At 38.6% G+C, this 23,408-nt stretch overlaps 1 protein-coding gene across 1 annotated transcript; it reads right to left on the bottom strand.

Moving 5' to 3' along the window:
* Positions 1 to 2,996: 2,996 nt before the first annotated feature.
* Positions 2,997 to 21,841, bottom strand: LOC124259307 (tubulin beta chain-like). Its single transcript, XM_046693415.1, has 4 exons — positions 21,683 to 21,841; positions 5,301 to 5,409; positions 4,707 to 5,062; positions 2,997 to 4,324 (listed from the first exon to the last, which is right to left on the bottom strand). The coding sequence occupies exons 1-4, from the start codon at positions 21,737 to 21,739 to the stop codon at positions 3,509 to 3,511; spliced, it is 1,338 nt and encodes a 445-aa protein (XP_046549371.1). The 5' UTR covers positions 21,740 to 21,841; the 3' UTR covers positions 2,997 to 3,508.
* Between the last annotated feature and the right edge of the window lie 1,567 nt (positions 21,842 to 23,408).

Raw genomic sequence — 23,408 nt, 5'->3', positions numbered from 1 at the left:
CCCGTGAAACACAGAATCGTTTTCAAACTCCTCTGTCTCGCATACAAGTGCATGACTAACATGGCTCCAGTCTACCTCTCAGATCTTCAGGCTTATGCACCATCTAGATCTCTGAGATCAGGGAATCAGCACCTTCTTGTTATCCCCAAAGTCAAACAAGCTAAATATGGAGACCGTGCCTTCTCCTATGCTGCTGATAAAAAAAGGATTTCTCCCCTACATTTATTTGTATATATTTTTTTTCAAAGATTATAACTATTTTAGAATGATCCGATCCGATGACTTCAAAATTATTTCAAGGGGATTTAATGAGTGTGAAGCAGAAATAATGTTTTCTCCCCATCATTTCATTATATTCGTATCTATTTTCAAAGAACTCTGCTTTTAGAAGAAAAATTTTAAACGTATTAATAAGAATTGGATAACGGATAATTTGATATTGACCAACTACATTTTGAAATTAGGACTGCTCCCTTACTGACAGTCTCATCAAACAAAAATAGACATCTCTTTTTAGTTTCATACATACATAACTGTTCTTTCATTTTTATTAATAGCTTGATTTACATTGATTTGATAAACTGAAGCAAAAATATACTTACAAAATGCACAAAACCTACATCTGCTTAAATTCGTCTGATAGCTGCCATTTTGAGATAGGGAGTGTTGATTATTTTCATTTTGTTTTAATTAAAAAAATTCTTTTTTTTTAAAATAAAATATTTCATGAAATGGAGAACACACTTGGATAAAGTTAATAACCTTAAACTTTAAATATTCAACTCGCCCACTTTGACCTTCTGACCTTTTAGCAACCTTTTCCACAACCATTTTGTACAGTGCTCAAAATTACTATTTGCACCATATTTCAACTTGGAACCGAACTTTTTATTTAACTACGATGTCTGATGAATACAAATAACACAATGTCTTGCTTTAATCACAAAACTTCCACGGGACTTGAAAACTGTACCCATCCTACCACACTATTAGTTAATTTACTTCATACTGTGTAGGGGTGGTGGGGTAGCCTATTGGTTAAAGCGTTGGCTCGTCACGCCGGAGACCCGGGTTCGAATCCCCACAGCTGTCTGTAAATAATCGAGTCTGGACCAGACAATCCAGTGATCAACAGCATGAGCATCCATCTACACAAACTTACAATAAGGATAATGGTCTTTTATGTTGTGAGCGTGTTTGTTATATAAAAACAATTGTTTCTGGAGAGTCCTTGACAATGAAGCACTTAACAGACATCACAAGACAGTAAGCATTACCTTGTGGTATAAGTACACAATGCCATTTAGAAAGTGGTCAAATGTGACATGGTATTATATTTGGAATTACACTTTCTTTACTTCGTGGAAGCTGCGGTGGTTTAACAGGTAAGGCGTCCGACTTTGTGTGCTGGCGATTAGGTGTCTGACAGGGTGTTGCTTCGAATCCTGGATGGGTCTCAACCCAACAAAAGTACTAGAATCTGTACTTTACTGAGAAAGTGTAATCCCAAATATAACATATGTTACATTACCTGGTGGTTCAATTAACCCATTCCAAACATGAATGTGGTCAGTCATACAAGTCTTACTTGTTTCAGGAAAATGAAACAGGTCTGGTCTCCTTTTCATTGTTTATTAGGACAATTCAAATACTTTAGATTTTATCTGGGACTTAAATTCATTTAAGATATTAAAGGTCTGACATAACTCTGGTTGACCGGAATTATTAGGGATTCTAAATGTATCAGTAACTTAAAAATATTCATGCCCTCTATGGGGATTTAAAAGAAAGAATAGATTCCTAAGTATGAAGTGTTTTTAAGGGCAGAGTAGAGGAGCAAGCGAGTTGGATTCATCCCTGCTTTGAATTGTATTCCAGTTGCATCAAGACTTCTCATCTTCTTATGACTGGAGTGAGTGACTGAGAGTGTTTTAGTTTTATGCCCCTTTTAGCAGTATTCCAGCAATATCACGGAGGGGGACACCAGAAATGGGCTTCACACATTGAACCCAGGTCTTCAGTGTGGCGATCGACCACTTTAACCACTAGGCCACCCTACCGCCCCTATTGTGGGAGGAAAGAACTTGATCTCTGAGGTCCCATATGTACCACTTTGATTGAAACCCACAGGACATGGTGCCTCAACGAACACAGGTCTGAACCTGGATTTAACTTTTCTCATACCACTAACCCATGTTCAAGGTTTCTGGCATGCATCAAAGGTGATTTAATTTTTCATATGGATTCAAACCATAAATGGTTTGATCCATATCATCCTTGAGGAGGGTGCTAACGTATACATATCAAACCACAGTGCCTTAGACAAGTTCTGCGCACCCAGTGCTGCAGAACAGCAGAGTTTGGGGTAATGCCAGTTTAAACTGCGTTCATTTAAATCATGTCATGTCATTTTAATGAGGGAGGTAAGACCCTAATAGACAGGTTTCATTGGGAATGGTCCCCACAAAACTACAATCAGGGTGAATCTAGGAATCAGCTGTTGAAAAGGTTTCTGCACAAGGACTTGAAGCATCATCAACAGCATGGGTGATGGTCCAACTGCAAGCATGATTACTCATATCAATGGTTTGCCTGCACCAGGCTGTTGTGAAATGAGTGTTTGGTTTTACGCCGCTTTTAGCAATATTCCAGCAATATCACGGCGGGGACACCAGAAATGGGCTTCACACATTGTACTCATGTGGGGAATCAAACCCGGGTCTTTGGCGTGTTGAGAATTGAACAGTCCCTTGTGAAATTTCATTAAACACTTCTCACAGTGGAATATTGAATATATCATCACACATCCTTTTAGTATCTGAATCCAAAACTGTCAGAGACGACATCTTTGTCAAATGTAATTACTCTGGAGCTCATTTATCACAAGTGATTGATATAAAATATGTTGATTTTGAGAGAAAACATATAAGCCCCTTATGATTCTACTATGGACCAGATGTTGTGTTACCACTGTAATATGCCACAACAGAAACAACAATATTTCAACATTTTAATTGCTGTAACAGCATCAGAACTGTACAATGCAATCAAATTAATCCAACAGGAAAACTGAGCAGAGGCATTGCACAATAATTGATGTGTAAACAATATGATTGTCAAAAAACAGATGAAATTCAGCAAGAAAAATAAAGTTCCCAATCACAACACATTTATCGAATGATTACCACGTTGGCAAGAGGTGATAAAAACAAGGGCAAACACAGAATATTTTATATTCAGTGTCTCACACCTTAAATTTGATCAACCAATCAGTCTTTGGCACAAACTTGAAAATGAGAAGGGGACATGTCAAATGAATGCTGAAATGTAATACTGATTAAGGACAAAAGGAATGAAACATGAAACCCTTGAGCACGCTGACCAGAAATACTGTTTATATAATGGACCCTTTAGAGACATTGATTAAAAAAACTCTTGTCCTAATGGACAAACTGTGACATGAGACTGAAACGACAGGATCTTTCAAAGAAGAAACGATTGACATGAATCAAGCCACTTCTCCCTCTTCTTCCTCGTCAAACTCTCCCTCTTCCTCAGCTGAAGCGTCCTGGTACTGCTGGTACTCAGACACCAAGTCGTTCATGTTGGACTCGGCCTCAGTGAACTCCATCTCATCCATGCCCTCGCCAGTGTACCAATGGAGGAAAGCCTTTCTCCTGAACATGGCCGTGAACTGCTCGGAGATGCGCTTGAACAGCTCCTGGATGGCAGTGCTGTTGCCAATGAAGGTAGCCGACATCTTGAGGCCACGTGGTGGGATGTCACAGACGGCGGTCTTGACGTTGTTGGGGATCCATTCAACGAAGTAGCTGCTGTTCTTGTTCTGGACGTTGAGCATCTGTTCGTCGACCTCCTTCATGGACATGCGGCCTCGGAACATGGCGGCTACTGTCAGGTAACGGCCGTGACGGGGATCACAGGCAGCCATCATGTTCTTGGCATCGAACATCTGCTGGGTGAGCTCGGGCACTGTGAGTGCACGGTACTGTTGGCTTCCTCTGGAGGTGAGGGGAGCGAAGCCGGGCATGAAGAAATGAAGACGGGGGAAGGGTACCATGTTGACAGCCAGTTTACGGAGATCAGCGTTCAACTGACCAGGGAACCTCAGACAAGTGGTCACTCCGGACATTGTGGCTGACACAAGATGGTTGAGGTCACCGTATGTGGGTGTGGTCAGTTTCAGTGTTCTGAAGCAGATGTCGTACAGAGCCTCGTTGTCGATACAGTAACTTTCATCTGTGTTCTCAACCAACTGATGGACTGACAGAGTGGCGTTGTAGGGCTCGACGACCGTGTCGGATACCTAAAATAATATAAGATATCATAAATGATATAATTGATTTTGATTTCTTTTAACAAATACATTTTTGATAGAATTACTGGAAGTGTTAACTTGAAAATGTATGAGACGGATCTGTTTCACACCGCTGTCAAACATGTTTCAGTTATATTACAAAATGTCACCTTTGCAGAAGCGAGAGAAGATATGCAATTCCATCTGCAAGGGTATGATGCTTGCAAATGGGAATTGGAACATACATCAGGTTTCTCTTACTAAGGCAACTTTGCACAAGCATGGTGGGGCCTAAGGCGATTTGAACCCTTGTCCAACCTAATATAAAATATCATGTTGGTAAATTCAGAGATGCACTCTTCATTGGTAACTAATCTTTGTAAGCATCTACCTTTGGTGATGGCACAACGGAGAAAGTGTTCATGATTCGGTCGGGGTACTCCTCTCTGATCTTACTGATGAGGAGGGTGCCCATGCCTGACCCGGTGCCGCCACCCAGAGAGTGGGTCAGCTGGAAGCCCTGAAGACAGTCACAGCTCTCTGCCTCTTTGCGAACAACATCCAACACAGAGTCCACCAGCTCAGCACCTTCTGTGTAGTGACCCTTGGCCCAGTTGTTGCCAGCACCGCTCTGGCCGAACACGAAGTTGTCTGGACGGAAGATCTGTCCAAAAGGACCAGATCGGACAGAGTCCATAGTGCCGGGCTCCAGGTCGACCAAGACAGCACGGGGGACATATTTGCCTCCTGAAAAGATGAAAATCAAAGCTTTCAAGAGATAGCTTTAACATTATCAATCAGTGGTCTACTACATATAATGAATGACTTTGTTTTCATAGCCAGATATGGCCACTTAGGTCCAGATGAATACCTGATTGTTGCATCTTACTTGAATATCCTTGATTCAGAAGAAAAGTGTTGGTTCTTTGAAACGAGACATATTTCTGCTGATGAGCCCTGTATCACGTTACTAAATTGTGCCTACCAGAAGCTTCATTGTAGTAGACATTGATCCTCTCCAACTGGAGGTCGGAGTCACCATGGTAGGTGCCGGTGGGGTCGATGCCGTGCTCGTCGGAGATCACCTCCCAGAACTGAAAAACAGGAGATATTAGCATACGTTTTACATGTGAGAAACAATACACACACATTCTTTCACACATTAAATACCATAGCTGTTGTTGAAGCCGTCCTGTTAATTGGTCATAGATAACTTCTTTGAGAGGCATTTTAGAAATTGTATATATGAAGGAAAATCAAGTTCTGTGGATAGTCAACTTCTTTATTGCAACGTTTTGGTGTTGGTACTAACACCGGCATCACTTGCTTAATAACGGTGTTAGTACCTACACCAAAACGTCACACTCATTGCAATAAAGAAGTTGACTATCCATAGAACTTGGTTTTCCTTGGTCATAGATAGCAATTCATATTCAAAATCAATCTTGTGTTTGAAAAAATCCATTTTTGACCACTGTAACATAATAATAAATGCCTCGACCAAGGTTTTTACGTGACACGCAAATGTGCGTCCAGTATGCTCAAATGTAGAAAGAATTCACAGCATCCAGAAGGACACACAATATTATTCACTGTACCCACATCTAAAATATTGTCTGGTGCCCTAAGCAGAGATGCCAACCACTCCGATTTTGGAGGAGTTACTCTGATTTTCAAATACAAAATCTGCTCTCAGATTTTCACTAAACTCCTATTTTTGAGAAAAAATTCTGAATTTATTTTTGCGGTAGACAATTTCATAAGTCGCCGGTGATTTATTTGAGTGAACACTGGTAAAAGCATTCAGAAGCTTAGTGTTTGATCCTTTGGGTGTCGATTGTGGATATTCCGTGTTATTGACGATGAAAATTCACAAAGTTTTTCCGAATGCATGTCAAAGTGAAGCAAAATGGCAGAGCCGACCATACGATCACCCCCAACTCGCACATTTGGTGCTCAGGCCTGGCTTTCAGCCAGTCACGACTCCGTTTTTCTTAGATTAAGGGTTGGCATCTCTGCCTAAGGCACTTACAAAAAAAGTATTTCTATCCCTGAGTCTTCTAAGAAACAAACTATACTGTGACCCACCTGGCAGGCAGACAGGGTGACAGGGTGACAGGGTGACAGCGTTATGTAACGCACGGGCAGTGCATGTCAGGGACCGTCTTAAAATATCAAGTGTCAGTATCACTGCTGGTGGAGTGAGTGAGTTTAGTTTTACGCCGCACACAGCAATATCCCAGCTATATGGTAGCGGTCTGTAAATAATCGAGTCTGGACCAGACAATCCAGTGATCAACAGCATGAGCATCGATCTGCGCAATTGGGAACCGATGACATGTGTCAACCAAGTCAGCGAAACTGACCACCTGATCCCGTTAGTCGCCTCTTACAACAAGCATAGTCGCCTTTTATGCCAAGCACATGGGTTGCTGAAGACCTATTCTACCCCCTGCTGGTGGAGGACTCTAGTGGATTTACAACAGGACATTTAATGTATCTTTGATCTCGCCTTGTATTTTAGCACACGTCAGTGGGATTTTGCGTTCAAACAGTTTATAAATTGCACGGCGTATGACACCCTTATCAAAGCTATCCAGTTTGTGATTCCTACCTGGTTTTGATTTTGACACGACCCCTGAGGTAACCGATTTGGTTACAACTTTGTAAACCTGACTATATGTCAAATTAAGGGCTTTAGTAAACCCGGTCATAGCTGACGAGAGTTTTCCCCCTTTGTTTCTCCAGTATGAAATACTGGAATAAATTTGAAATTTAACTGTTCTGCAGAGATATCAAGTCGCATGTTTCCAGTTCAATGCTCATACACGAAGTGAAACATCTATGGGTGAACAAGATTGTCTATGTGATTTGAATTAAGACTATTTTACATAATTATCTTGAACATAACTACTACAAGCGTTTCTTCTTTTTCACATGTAGATGTTAAAAAAACAAACAACTTTGTACAATCATTTACGTAATTTAATTAGTTGAGGCTATATGAATAATTATAGTCTGTATTTCAAAACTACAGTTTGTACTTAGAATATTTACAAATGTTGTTAAAATGCCGTCAAAATTTCCTCCTGTGAGTCACCCCTCAATTGCATTTTTTCATCTGAGCTTTAATATCCAACTAGGTAGAGTCGTACATGTATCATATATGTGCTTTTATCTTGTGTTAAATTCATCATATTGATATTGAAGCCAAAAAGCATTTTGGAATCATTTCTGGCCTTACTTTAGTGGCTCCAGGAGATCAGCAAGGAATGAGTCAGTGAGCGTAGTTTTACGCCGCTTTTCGCAATATTCCAGCAATATCACGGTGGGGATTACCAGAAAAGGGCTTCACACATTGTACACATGCTGGGAGTGGAACCCAGGTCTTCAGCGTGACAACAAACACTTCAACCAATAGGCTACCCCATTGCCTCAGATCAGAAAGGAAGTACATATTTAGAAAAAGCAGGAGTTAAAATGTTTTTCTAAATGTTAACTTGACTTAATGCAAGTCTCAACATCTTTATTTCTTTTCTAAATTGTCGATTTTTTACAATTAAAAAAATCGTATCTAAGAATCAGTTTCTCCTTCAATCTTTTGAAACTATTATGTCTTTTTTACTCATTTAATGTCACACTGGTACCGTGGTATCTTTCCTATTCTTGTAATATATTTAATTGTTTTAACAATTTTATCCAAAAAAATTCTTTACAGATTATTAATGTTGTAATACTCAGTTCAAAACTAATGTGAAACTTCACTGTTCAATATATGTTGTTGCTTTCTAAATTGCCACTGCTTGTAAATTGCAATTTCACATTTAGAGCAGACACTGTTTTTGTTAAAGGTCACATGCAACCAAAAAATCAAACATAATTAAAACACACTTATCACTTCTTCATGACATATAATATGCATTGCTGATTATGAAAAAACAAATAAACAAAATTATAAGCGTATAATCGCAAATCAAAAGTGCAATATTTTGTACTTGGGTTTACCTCCCTCGAAACGAAGCAGCCGGATACCAAACCCAGTCAGAGCGGGTGGGTGTGCACTCAAGTGTAACGGCTGGTTCATTAGCAGATGCCGCCTTCACGGCTTATTGTGTTTGTATATATAGAGATGTTGGGTTTTGTAAATACATGCTCATTTTTTGTGTATAACATTTTGCAATCAACAGACATCATAACATGTCATGTGTTCAAGTATCACACCTGCCTGTCTGTGTAATTACATAATGTGACAGAGACCGAACTCGGGCCATAAACCAATGCATGTTGTCTATGGTGTATAGCCTGATTGGTGTAAAGTTCAAATTGCATGTGGTCAGTGATCGCAGTTGTGTATTGAATATTGTCATTAGCAGACAGGCAGGCAGACACACAGGTGTCAATAAAACAAGACATTGAGTTTTGTCTGTGACAGCTTACATATCTATATCACAGTTAGAAATTGTGTCAACGCTTAATAATGACATTGCTTTTAAGTATCGAACTGAGAAAGTGACTTCGGTAAGAAGAACGTGGTGGAAATAGACAAATGAAATTATATAAACAGTTTATTTACTCTCATAACATACAAAAGCTCAAGGCGCAGTGAGATATCAACAAAACATTATGAAAATAGCTCACACCAAAGCCTTCACCGAAGTATTCACCAGACAGCCCGCCCTCCAAGTTATGCCGAACATTTCACTGCGCACGCAAGCTATGAGCGATCCCAGCTGTTGAAACTCCGTTATTCCCCCAGAAAAGTCTGGGGAAAATTAGTGAAACGTTTGAACTCCGATTTCGCGCGTTTTTTTTCATCGCGTTATTTTTCAACTTTATAAGTTGAATTTGCATTTTTGACGCTTTGTTTCGGTAAGTCCATACCGAAAGGTATCAGAATCTGCAAAGTTGTGTTTTACGTAGCATGTGACCTTTAAATAATTCTCACTGTCTTCCCAGACAGAAACTGATGTTTGATGATTAAACATGTCATTTCGTTCAATATTGTTCTAATAACTATTTTGGAACTTGAACTCCCATTGTATACAAATTCTATGTTCATACTATACATTATTGAAAAATAAAGTTTAAATGAGCCTTGCTTCTATCAAGATAGCCCAGCCTGCAGACATTCGAAAGTCTCAAACGGAGAGACGGACGTAAGCATAAAATTATCTGTATAACAGATATACACTAGTGTAACAGGTTGTTTCATTCACAGCAATTCTCCTGCCCACAGCCATGCACAAATGAACAATTAAGTTGCTCGACACGGAAACTTGACTTGATATTTTTTAACCCCTGGTCATTCTGGAGTGAGTGAGTTTAGTTTTATGCTGCTTTCAGCAATATTCCAGCAACATCACGTCAGGGGATACCAGAAATGGGCTTCACACATTGTACCCTTGTGGGGAATCGAACTCAGGTGTTTGGCATGACAAGCGAACGCTTTCACCACTAGGCTACAGCACCGCCCCCTGGTCAGTCAGGAGTCCCAAACCAGTGTACAATCTGAATGTCAGGTTGACACTTTCAGTAGCTCCTTGAGGAAGTGTACGGACAACCGTTAACAAAGATAATGTGATACTAAGGAAGTTTACTTAACCCTGAATCTGGACAAATGGCTTAAAGTAAGACTGCCTTTTTCATGATATCCATTGTGTTACTTCCAATGGACCAAATAAAACTAACAATAACAGACAAAACACGTTTTTAAGTACATGCTAAATGCATAAAAAACATTCTGTGTGTTTACGGTTTCCTGACCGACCCCATCACAAACTTCCCGACCTTAAACTTTTTGCCCGTTTTTTTTATAGACAGCGAAACATTTGCTATTCCAACAGCATGTATTCCCCAATGTTGGGGGCGACCATATGTGACCTGTGCTCACTTACTCTTGTTTTTCATAAATGTTGAATTTAGAAAGTGTTGAAGCTTCGGTTATCAAAATTTTAAACTGGTTTCCTCTCTTTTCTTTCAAAACTGGTGCCTGATATTAAATATATATGTGATTTTATGAAAAATATGCGAGTGCATTTAAAAAAAAACGTAAGAAAAAAAAAGATAAACCCTACCTACCAACCCTGTTTTATAATTTCATGTTACCCTAAACACACATTTTTTGGGGGCCTGAAGAAAATGTACTTTTATACATTACAATTCAGAGTAGTCAACCCCTTATCTCTGCACTTTCCTTGAGAATGAAAAGTTTAGACCATCACAAATACCCTCATGACAACTTGAAGTTTGAAGTTTTTAAAATTATTTTGTGTAAGGGAAGGTGCAATAGAAGCCACAAAATGTGGCTCATCAATACCCTGACCATGACGCCTTGCTTCAGTTGACCGACAATCATTTATGCTTAGTCTTGTTATTTTGTGACATCTGTATCTAACTTTACACTTCACCTTTTCATTAAATAAAGATGCCATTGAAAAAATTTGAAATCAATCCATTAATTATTGGTTGAACAAATCAGATCTGGGACTTTTTCCCTTGCGTTCAAGGCATGTAATTTCAGGGCTCGACATTCACGCTATCCCACTGGCCCGGGTCTAGTAAAATGTTGACAGGACCAGTGCAACTTTGATAAGTGCTATCCCAACGGTCCAGTAGATGTTTAAGGCTGTCAATATAATTTTACACGTTTTGAGCTGTTGTCTAGGGTATTAAATTTTTGAAATCAGTAAGATATACAAAACTGTTTTCTGAAAAATCTGATTCTGATTCTGATTGAATAAAGTCTTATGAGGAGGGAGTTGTCATTTTAAAGATGAAATTCTACAAAGCAAGTGCAAATTTGAATTTGACATTAAAGAGTCCCTTAACACTAATAACAGTACCACTAAGAATTAGTGTTGGGAATTGGTTAAAACCTCATAATTGATGATTGGTTCATTACAACCGATCAACCATCGAAAATAATTGGTTAGCGTTATTTATGAAATTTTCCTGTTTGCACAAAAACAAAGAAAAAAACATGTAGTTCTTTGGTTATTTTTTTCGCAAAATTGCACATTGTTAAAGGATGACTAGTATGTCAGGAACTCTTGGGGTCTTTAAGATAAATTCAATCATGACTTGGACCGAGCTTGTAGTGCTCATGAAATGTAACAGACAAAACCAACCTTGTGAAAAATATTGTTATTGCAAACAAGTGTTCCAGAATTGTTTGTGTTTGATTATGAGAAAACATGATCGATTGCTTGGTCATTTAGTCACTGCAACCAATCTTTGATTATTTCAATTAATCGGACCACCACTACTAAGAATCAATAAGGACCAGTGATTTTTAAAGTACAAGCGATATCTCCTCTGGAAACCAGTATTGGATGATAAATGAAAATATTGGCTTGACTTTACATTTTTTTGTGTTGCATAAACAACTTTTAACACTTCAAATTATTAACTGAAGGTATTTTAAGAAAAAATAAACATCAAAAGTAATTACAACTATTCTGGAAACTATAACGATTATTGCACTTTCAGAAGTCAACATATTTAGCTGATCAACATGATCAATCATTGACCGCCATGCAGCAGTAACTTGACATGCTTGTTGGTTGTTTAATGCAGCACCAGGCAATTTTCCAGACTCCAGCTATATCATATGGTCCAGGGTGCCGTTCCACTAACCAATCTTAGCCCTACGCCAATCGTAAACCCCTAAAATCCCAATCTTAGCGTGACGTTACGATCGGCATACCGTTCCACTAAACAAGTCAATCGTAAATTAAGATCCAAAGTCTAAGTTGCTCATGACCAACTTAGGATCGCTAAAATCAATTGTAGAGAAACCAAAATGGTGGCTTTCATATTCTACGTGAAGAAGAGCGAGCATTTCAGTCCCCTAAAACCCCCCATGAAATGAATTTGTTTGTTTCTGTGATGTAAACAAACACTGCACTGAAACCTTACAAATGTAAGGCCCGTCTGACGACTGTCATCATGGGAACACCAAAGGAGTTGGTGTAATACATTTGTACAACAATATTGCAACATCATGGTTAAAGGGGAAGTGTACACAAATAAATCCAGCCAAATTAGTTAATATCAGTTTGAACATATACACTCATTTTTCAGAGTTACCGCTCTAAGTGTTGATGTCATGCCATTATCAATTGGTACCAAGGCCAGAGTTACTTGATTTTAGACTGGATCTCTCCTGTCTAGTCCCAAATCAAAAGATATTAATATTGAAAATAATCATGTGAAAAAGTTTGTGAAAATACGAAAGCATAAGAACAGAAAATGTAAGCAGCAGGACAAATTGATCGTGTGTATTTTCATTCATAACCTCACCTCAATGAAAATACCAAATATGTATAACATTGTTGATGTCCGTATGACATCACTATCGGAAGCGAGTTTTTCAAAATGGCATGCTCACCAACACGAGTACGCCAGATTTTTCGAGGGAAACTTTCGTTGTTCAAGCATAAACGTGACATGCAAGTAGTCCGAAACATTCTCACTGTCTACTAGTTATTATTTTCTTTTTGTTTTCATTGTGACCAAGGGAGATATTCAGAAATTATGTGAAGTACCATCGTCGGTGTGTGTGAGTTTGCGTCAGTCATGGCGTCACGCTTTCAGAAACGATAATATGTTGTGATGAATCTAGGAAATCATGGAAATACACCTATATAATTAACTCTCTCTTGCTACGATACCTTTCCCATGCATGTTCTAAAACTAATGAGCAAGTGTATGCAACAGGTAGGCGAACGGATACACAGTGTAAAATCTGAGATTGGCCTTGTTTACATTTCAAACAAGCATTGTCACTAACGTGACATAACCCCCTGCCGCAAATTATCATATCAAACTTAAAAAGTAATGAAAGTTTAAGTTAAATGTCAACAAAAACATGACCAATCAACCTCTCTTGATATCTTGCTCTTTAGGCGTTCAAACACACACATATTTTCAAGGCTGACTTTGACATGAATGTCATAGTGTATGAAATATGCAAAGATAGTACAAAAGAAATTGCTTATTGAAAAACATTTAAGGGAAGTCTTGAAAGTCTGAAGAAAATCCAGTGAACCTTTCTTGAAATATCTTGCTGACAATTCAGGTTTACATGCTGAAATCATCAAAGTGTCGCCATGACCTTGAAAATTATGTGACGGTCACCAAAATCGACTAGGCCTTACGCCTTCCCTAGATAAAGCTTTGTATTGAATATGAAGAACATCCAGTGAACGGTTCTTGAGATAGCTTAACATGCAGGAAAAACGAGAAAGTCCCCTTGTGACCTTGAAATGAAGGTCAAGGTCACCAAACCTGACTTGGACCTTTCTTATACTGTAATGAACCTAGGTACCAAATATGAAAAGAATCTAGAGAACGGTTCTTAAGATATTGCAATTCGTTGCCATCGGGACAGACAGAGCCTATCACTATATTCTCAAGCCAGCTTAAACGCCTCAAGCGGGTATATAACAGCGGTCCTTTCCAGCACGGCATCTTATACATTTCTTTAGATTTCACTAAATCACTTCGTATTGGTGACAGTCCATTTGTCACCTCATTTTAAATTGTATGAGGAATTCATGGATTCATGTAAGGAAGATGGTGTTGAATTATACAACTGATTTTATGCGCAAAACATAACTGACATACGTGTGACGTGATTTTATAAAAACACTCTGCAATATGGCTGAAAATTCACTTTGACGTTAATTGTGTTTGCGTATTTTCCAAAACATTCTCAGCGATTCTCCGTTCATCAACAATGTTTCAGAACGAGCATTAGTGATTCGATCAAACAACAAAACTACCGCTGATCACAATCATACGTATCTCTTTTAAATTCAATTCTCATAGTAAAGTTTGACATTTGAATTAAGATATACTATAAATTACGCAAAACGCAGTGAATGGTGATTTAGTAATGTGTCAAAATTTTCAGTATATTTGATCTACAATGAGCGGATGATATAGAAAGAGGAAATTTCAAATTTATCTTCGTGTTGTATTTTGATATGGTATCAATATCAAGGTTAAGGTGGAAGAGGAGGGACATATATCGTACGATTTATGTAGGAATTAAGTAGCAAACGTAGAATGCCGGCACATTCGCTGATGGCAAGCTAGATATAATGCATATATACGTTTTAGTTTTTGTGGAAAAAAGATGCTGTTGGAAAGACGGCCGACTCAGGTTGAATGTTATACAATTTTTTAACAATGTACACGTTTTTTCAAACTGCAACGTCATCACAGTGTGGAACTGACAAGCTGACGGCCAGGCAACAGCTGGATGAAAACAATAGCCTCCACATCGAGACACAAGAACCGCACCTATACCTGCACCATGTGAAATGGGTCTAATAAGCTCTAACGTCTTTCTTTTATCAGTTGGGCACCAATGACGTTATTTCCAAGGGACATAAGCCATGGTGTGTTTATTATGGACATAGAACTCTGTTAATTTGGAAAACTTGAATCAATATAACGCAAAAAATAAATTAGTTACTTCTGATACATGTACTGTTTTGGCTATAAAACTACTTCACAAACACCTTTTGTGATAAAAAAGTGCAAGACAAAAAGGTTAATTTTCGTGTAAACTTGCCCTTTAAGAATAGCGACCAATCATGAAGTGAACAATGTTCTAGTGTTGGGAATTGGTTTAAATCTCATAATTGATGACTGGTTCATTACAACCGATCAATCATCGAAAAAAATTGGTTAGCGTCATTTTTCAAATTTTTCTGGTTATGTTTGTTAATGCACAAAAGATAAAGAAAAAAACATGTAGTTCTTTCGTTTTCTTTGCAAATTGCACAAAATGCATTTGCAAATTTCACATCTTTAAAGGATGACTAGCATGTTAGGAACATGAATTTCATGGAGTCTTTAAAAAAATTTAATCATTAATTGGAAGAGCTTGTAGTGCTAATGAAATCTAACAGACAAAACAAACCTTATGAAAAATATTGTTATTGCAAACAAGTGTTCCCAAATTGATTGTGTTCGATTATGAGAAAACATGATCGATTGCTTGGTCGTTTTGTCATTGCGACCAATCTTCGATTATTTCAATTAATCGGACCACCACTACAACGTTCTGAAACAAAAAGATGCAAATATGTTTGAACGTGCGCTTGTTTAGTGGGGCAGGGATTGAGAAAGGCAGAGGTCATGGGCCATTTAGCACAGTACACTATAAAATGGTCCATTAAAATTTTGAAGTATACTATTGATACAAGGTCAGTGGCCCATTCTAAATTCCGAAAATGCTAATAATCCTGAAAATGGCCCATTGTTAAAGTTCTCTATCCCAATCCCTGGTGGGGGATTCTAAATTTTAAGGCAGGCTGCGTGTTTATCAAGACCACTGACAGATTCTTGATCATTATCAGATGATGTGCTTGTGGCGAGGTAGATAGCGATCTTGTCCCTGAAACCAAGGTGCGCACTACCGTAATATTTTGCTTGAGATTTTTCTCCACGTTTATACCTATTAGTTCCAAAACTACTTCCATCATCTGCTAGAATATACAAAGGGAGATAACTCGCACCTCACATATCTCTATCTAAGAGTCGCAAGCAAGGCTTGCATCGGATCATAAGATAGGGACCGGCTACAATCGGCCTAAGATCGGTTAGTGGAACGGGTGCAACTTTTAGCTAAGACTATTTTAAAATTTGCGTAACTGGCTAAGATAGATCTTAGATAAGATCGGTTAGTGGAACGGTACTCAGGTCTGTAAATAATCAAGTCTGGACCATACAATCCAGTGATCAACATTATGGGCATCAACCTACATAATTGGGATCTACACGCATGGCTCCAGATAAGGGCTGTAACGGCATATGTACGGATAAAATAAATGCACAATACAGAAGGAAATAATTTAGAAAACGTAGCAGATATGCACCACAGCAATGGTGTACGGTCTTAGAACCATTTACAGACGTATTTATCTGAAAAAGTATTGTTTTATTGTTTATTGAACTGTTTACACAAGAGTAGCAATGTTGTTGTGCAAATATGAATTGCTGATCAGGGGCAGATGCAGCTTTTTGAGAAAGGGGGGATGGGGTGTGCACATTATTGAGAAAAGGGGGGTGCACACTTCATTTTCACCCAAGTTTCAATGGTCATTGAACAAACCCTCAGGACAAAAGTGGGGGTGCGTACCCCTGCACCCCACCTCTGGATCCGTCTATGCTGATACTCCATTAAATTCCATTCAGTACTCTAAATGTACTCGATAAAGTTTTTCCAGTACTCCTATATTGAAAAAATAAGGAGTATGTACTCGTGATGTTGAAAAATGATCTGGAGACCTGTACACAATTGACAAGTCAGCAAGTCCAACCACCCGATCCCCCCTAAATTATAACGATGAGGAAATATTTCTTTCAGTGACATTTTTAGAATTCGGATATGTCTTTCAGTATGTTCAGATACAATTAAAGAAACATGTTAAAACTCATCCTTATCAGATGAGGAATATATATTCAGGTGATATGATTTGACTAGAATGAGATTTAAGGGGGGATACAGGCAGAAGTCTTTCCTAAATTTCTTACTAGCCAGGGACCACATGACCAGCGTAAATTTTGCACACTGATGGCAGGTAGACAAACACTAAGGCTTAGTCTCTGATACTGCTGGAGCGTAGGATGGTTAATCGTTCGATCGAAGTCAAAATAAACGATTATACATAAACTGCAGATCGATAATCGGAAATAATCATTATTTGGATGCACATACATTAAAACGTTATATTCTACCTTGTCATGTTTTCTTATACTGAACACTCTGGTTGTCATTGCTTGTTTACCTCTTAAACGGAAGCTGTGGTTAGAAATCTCTTTGAAAAGTCTACTAGCCATGAGGACTAGTGACTCTCACCAAACTACTAGTCCTCACACAATTTTGGTAGTCCTCAAATTTCAATCTTTAATAAACCAAATAATTAATTCGACTTAGTCAAGCAGTATTGGCAGAGGTGTGGTATCATAACAAACACACACATAATATGTTTTGGCATAGTTTAATTCAGTCATGACAGATGGATATGATCATATTATTCAGATAACACAACTACAACGTACATAAGTTAATATTTAATGAAAATGCAAGCTTACACATTTATAATGTCCAGATAAACCACGAAGGAAGCAAACAATGCGGCGATTTTTTCCATTTGTAGCACGACATAATTATCCCCTTACGTTTTTCTTTTCTATTTTTTCATCGGAAAACTATTATAAAGATATTTCTCAAATAATATGTATGGTCGCCTATTTCCCGATACCAGTGGCTTTCCCACCGCGTAACGGATACAACAGTGGGAAATACATCCGTTTCGAAGCAGATAAAAACATGTGAGGCGCATTCGCTTGATGGCGGGTATCGCTCGAAAACTCTGAACATCAACTATATCACTATACCCTTGCCAAGAGTATTTTCACAGTTGTAAGAAGCGCATTTGATTGGTTAAAGATTGGTTTCTAATGACGCTTTTCTTTCACAGTCTGCTTCACGAGTATATCGTGATTGGTCAAAATCACACACGCGACCTAAGGCAGCCAATCATATTACAGCAATGGATACATATAAGTAAACGAAAACTTTTAGATTCAGGCGAAAAGTTTGGGGTAAATTCATGCTATTCTGAGGCGTGTTACGCACAAGATCACTACCTATAATGTATATTCTGGACCTTAGTGGACATATCGCGTGCTAGATTTTGACCTGTGACAAAATTGCTTCATGTATATATTTTAGCTTTAACATCGTGTCCGAGTTAACGGTTCGAGGCTAATGAAAAGCCGAGATGTCACTTGAATTACATTACACGATCGCTGTAATAAAGATGGGAATAGTAAGTTATAATGTAGGTTTGACAACTTTTATGAGTACCGTTATTGAATATATTCTTCAATTTATTCAATTTGTTTAATTATCATCTCAAACATCGCTTACTTTGCTCTTTGACAACTTTGATGTGGACCCGTTGCCGAAGCATGTGTCCGAGAATTGTTTTTTCCAATAACATTGCGAAAAATAGCTTTTAATTTTAAGTTTGTCGATAATATATGGTCATTTGAAATGTAATATGTGTTTTCAGACATTGTGAAAAGTGATAGTTAGATTTAATTAATGAATCATATGTTAGTTAGGTTCCTAAAGTTATATATCATTTTGATGCGACTACTGCCTGGTAACCCGGCGGACTAGTACTGTTAGATGTTTTGGTAGTCCTCCGGGAGATTTACTAGCCTTGGGCTAGCGGACTAGCGTAGATTTCGAACCCTGCTCCCCAGTCAGCAATGGTAATGCCAGATATATTTAGATTGGGGTGTCCTATTCGGTCATTGAAATACTACGAGTTGTAAAGTGGTTTATAGAAATTATTTAATATTCATGAGCAAACTCTGCAAAAGTCATTCGTCCAATCATGCAACAAAACGTCACAATACGACCCCCGATGTTACAAGTTACCTACTTTCTAATTGGCTGAAAAAGGGAATTCCTTGAGTACCATTTGCATACAAACACGTGACTTACGCAATGTGGGTAAAATAGAGCTATTTTCAGTTTCATGTATTCTCTTAAACTTTTGATATAGTGGTTGATTAGAATACTTCCCAGAATAAATTTTGTGTTTCAACCTTAAGGAAATGTCTTTGTTCACTCTTCAACATAAACAAAAAGTTTTTAGAAAAATGGCATGCCATGAAAATAAATCTACCAGCAAGGTCACATGACTAGTAGCGTGATCTTGTAAGGTGGGAGGTCAACTAAGCAGACGAAACATTAATGGCATCTTTGGAGTAAAGATTTAGGATCCCCGAGTTAAAATTAATGTCTTGTGGGTTTTTTATACTTTTGCCTATGCATGGAAACTTGATTCGTAGCATATCGATGTCAGAACGAAAGCAGGGATTGCCTTGTTGTCATTCGGGATGCTTCTCATGTATTTTCTCGCATTTTCGTGCAATAAAAGGAAATTGTAATGGGCGATCAAAAACATATAACAATCAGAAACGTAAGACGATAGGATACTTGATGATCCAAAGACGCTGCAAATGTAAGTAACTTGCTAGCATTAACAATTGACAAGTGCTGACAACATCCCGGAAATTAGTTCGCTAACGTAGGTATTTGACTATGAAATGACCGTCCAAACGATCATAATCGAGCGATTATCGATCTGACAAAATGTAACGATAACCAGCTCTAGTCTCTGATATAATGTTGATTGTAACAAATAAACCCATTTAACTTGAAAAGGAACTCAAGGGAGATCAGAGACTCTGAACCTGGGGAAATCTAGACTTGATTTAGGGCTTTAGCTTAGCTGGGAGGGTGAGGCAGAAGGGGAAATAATGTGGTTCAAGGACTGAGACAGACAACTGATGTGTAAAAAAGATTTGGATCCCCCATAGTAAACTTTCCGTTGGAACTTTTCATTCCAATATTTGTTCCTGTAATTGTGCATGCGGAACAATTATTTCGTTCCGTATACACAGAATTTATTCCGGGTAAATAGGAACTTTCACACACATCCTAAAGTGTCTAAGAGAGGGTTTTGTTTGTTGGGGTGGTCTTAAAATTTGGGGCGTGGTTTTTTAGGGGTAATGAAAGGAAGAAAGATGTTTCCTACGGTAATTTGTTCCATATGGAACAAATCCTGTGGCTATTAAGAAGCAATGATCATGTGTGTAAGTTCCTTACAAAAGGACTCAATACAGTTAGGTCGTCAGTGGCATCATTTGTCTTTATTGTGGGCACTGGTTTCATCTTTTGTTATGGCTATACAAAATAAATGTCTATTTTTAAAAATCCAAATAAATACCATCACAATATTTGATAATATGCATTCACTTAGTGGCATTTAGGCCCGACCTAATCGCAAGCTAAATCTTAAATTTGTTTAACATCATATAAATCGGTGGTTGTGTAATGGGGCAACCGAAACTGGCATTAGATATGGTTCACATTTCTTTAAAAATCTGTGCATCTATTTCAAATTATTATTTCAAGGATGTATGTATAATATCTACATGTCCGCGGGTGATAAGGGTCCTGATCGAAATCCGGACAATACTGAAGAATTGTTCAAATATCGTTGTATTTTAATTTGATCTACAGTTTTGGTAAACTTACAGTGATCAATATGGCACATTCTGGTGGTTGCTAATTTCTGGTCACTAGTTATCACAAGCCTCAACGGAGGAAACTTATCCTTGATCTCGTCCGATACATAGTACAATGAAGCTTCGCGAAACATGACATGCTTAGCCCTCTTCCATATTCCTCTTTTCGGTAAGATTTCCACCCCTATCCCCCCTAAATTTTAACGATGAGGAAAAATTTCTTTGAGAAGCATTTATAGAAGTTTGATATGTCCTTCAGTATGTTCAGATACAATTAAAGAAACATGCAAAATATCTATTCAGGTGATATGATTTGACTGGAATGAAATTTAAGGGGATGTGGATAGGGCGATCTTTCCATTTTTTCGTTTTCTGTGGCATTTTCCTTGTATTTGTTTTCTCAAATATACTCTGTTAGAGCAGTGTATTCCTCTGCCTCCATAATCGGTCTGTTGCACCTTCCTGCTGTGTGTGGCAAATGGCCGCTCGTTCATTTGATTTTCACCTAGACTTAACAGGATTCACAAGTATTTCGGTCTAGAGAAATCCCGGATGTTGACAAGTTGGACGAGTCCATTTTGCAATCAATAATGACTGGAATCAGTTAGGCCTACGGTATTTGTTCCTGTTCGATAGAATATTTGCCGTATGTGCGGACTTTTTATTCGTGTCATCCATTCTCTATTTCACGGCATTTATTCCGAACCGGAACATTTACTACTCGGAACTAAATCATGTTTACAGATGTACGGTGCACATTGGCTTTGGTCCCCGATCTTGTCGTCCCAAATTAGCCCACATCCCGTCATATTCATCAGTGATTACCATTTCACATGGCAACCCATTTCTGATTCTATGAAATACTTCCTGTTTCCAGTTAGACAAGATTGGGAGAACGATTTAACACCTGGCATCGGCCGGTGAAAAATGAAAAAAAGCGCGAACAGACCACTTCACACTTCAGAGAAGCTCACCAGCGACCTTATCAGTGAACTGATGCCTGACAAAATGCCAGCACATTCCGTGTCATGATGTACTACGGCCAACAATGTTTTACTCAATACACGAAACTATCTGACAGCAGCCGAGTCCAATATTATCATATAACAAAAATGGCTGACTCTTCAAGGAAAGACCTATCGCCTGACGTTTCTCAGACACGTGCGAGGCTATCAGTTCCCGTCTGGAGACATAAGCAGTGGTACTAGTGAGTTTTCGAAACAATTTAGCCTACTGTACCTTTGAACCAATTTGGTTGCCACATTGGCCAGCCTGCATGTGGACGATTTCCCTCATGATTCTGTCTGAGATGTCCCTCGTCCCTCTAAGTATCTGCAACCGTGATTTAAACAGATCAGTTTTCAGTGGGGTCTTTGAACCTACATAAGTCACGTTGAAACTCTCCTCGGCCCCAGTGCAAATAAATATTTAAAGGGAAATAACTACTGTAGAACATTTGAAATTAGACTCTCCCGTCCAACCCGAATCAGTCGCGTTTGTCATGAATGTATCTACTCGTTGTATTTCAACATTATATTAGGGGAAGTAAACGTACATGGTATTTATGGATCATCGTGTCTCGTATGGGTTAACGTCACCACTTTCGAGTAAAATATTGTTCCCACTTGTGCGTTTCGGAAAGAATTCGCAAATTAGGAGTGTTTCTTCATCACACACCGCATATCTGTGAACTTGTTTGGGTGACTATATCGCTTAATTTACATTACATCTGCGATAGATTTATTATCCCATATGCAATGGTATATCTGTTTGGGAAATTAGCATATTGTACAGCACAAGTTCAAAGACGAAAATGTTAAAGAGACGAAATTACTATGGAATATATTTTTTAATTGAATTGCAGTAGTTTTGCACTCAGTAGGGCGGGGTGGGGAAGGGAGGGGCGCTAAGGTAAATGCTCTGCTTAAGGAGTCAGTTTCCAGATCCTTTTTAAATTGACTAAAAAATTCTAAATTACAACGCTTTTGCTAGCCTAATATTTTGAAAGAATTCTTAGGGGGAATATGCGATTTACAGGACCTTTATATTTTAGGAACCGTTTTTCTTTAAAAATATGTTCATTTCAGAGAATAGTTGTTAGTCCAGGAATTCATCCTCTATATTCTGAATGAATGACTTGACAAAATGCTCATTACACTCAGGCGTGGACGTAGCTGTGTGTGAATGTACCCCCAAACTGAGGGTGTGCATATTTTGGACTGTCGAGTAACTTATGGCTGATGATGAGCTAAAAGATCACACACCGGTAATTTTTCTAATCACCAGTTAAGACAAAAACGTATTGTATCGACTCTAATAGTGAGGGAGTTTAGTATTACGCCGCCCTCAGCAATAGTCCAGTTATATGGCGGCGGTCTGTAAATAATCGAGTCTAGACCAGACAATCCAGTGATCAACAGAGCATGAGCATCGATCTACGCGATTGGGATACGATGACATGTGTCAACCAAGTCAACGTACCTGACCACCTCTTACGACAATGGGTTACTGAAGATGAATTCTAACCTGGATTTTCATGGGTCTTATCGAGTCTTATAAAATATGGACATGTTTATTATAGGCTATAGAAGGTGGCTGTGTAACGCTGCACTCTTCCATCTGTAAAGGGGCGGTGGGGTAGCCTAGTGGTTAAAGCGTTCGCTCGTCACGCCGAAGACACGGGTTCGATTCCCCACATGGGTACAAAGTGTGAAGCCCATTTCTGGTGTCCCCCGCCGTGATATTGCTGGAATATTGCTAAAAGCGGCGTAAAACCAAACTCACTCACTCACTCCATCTGTAAGAGTGCAGACTGTGGACTCCTCTCAGACTCTGTAAATAATCGGGGCGACGGGGTAGCCTAGTGGTTCCAGCGTTCGCTCGTCACGCCGAAGACCCGGGTTAGATTCCCACTTCAATGTGTGAAGCCATTTCTGATGTACCCCGTTTTGATATATTACTCGAA

This window comes from Haliotis rubra, unplaced genomic scaffold, assembly GCF_003918875.1.
Source record: "Haliotis rubra isolate DU_JTF1 unplaced genomic scaffold, ASM391887v1 Scf717, whole genome shotgun sequence".
NCBI lineage: Eukaryota > Metazoa > Mollusca > Gastropoda > Lepetellida > Haliotidae > Haliotis > Haliotis rubra.
The sequence above is the reverse complement of the archived record's forward strand: the minus strand, read 5'-3'. Positions and strand labels throughout refer to the sequence as shown.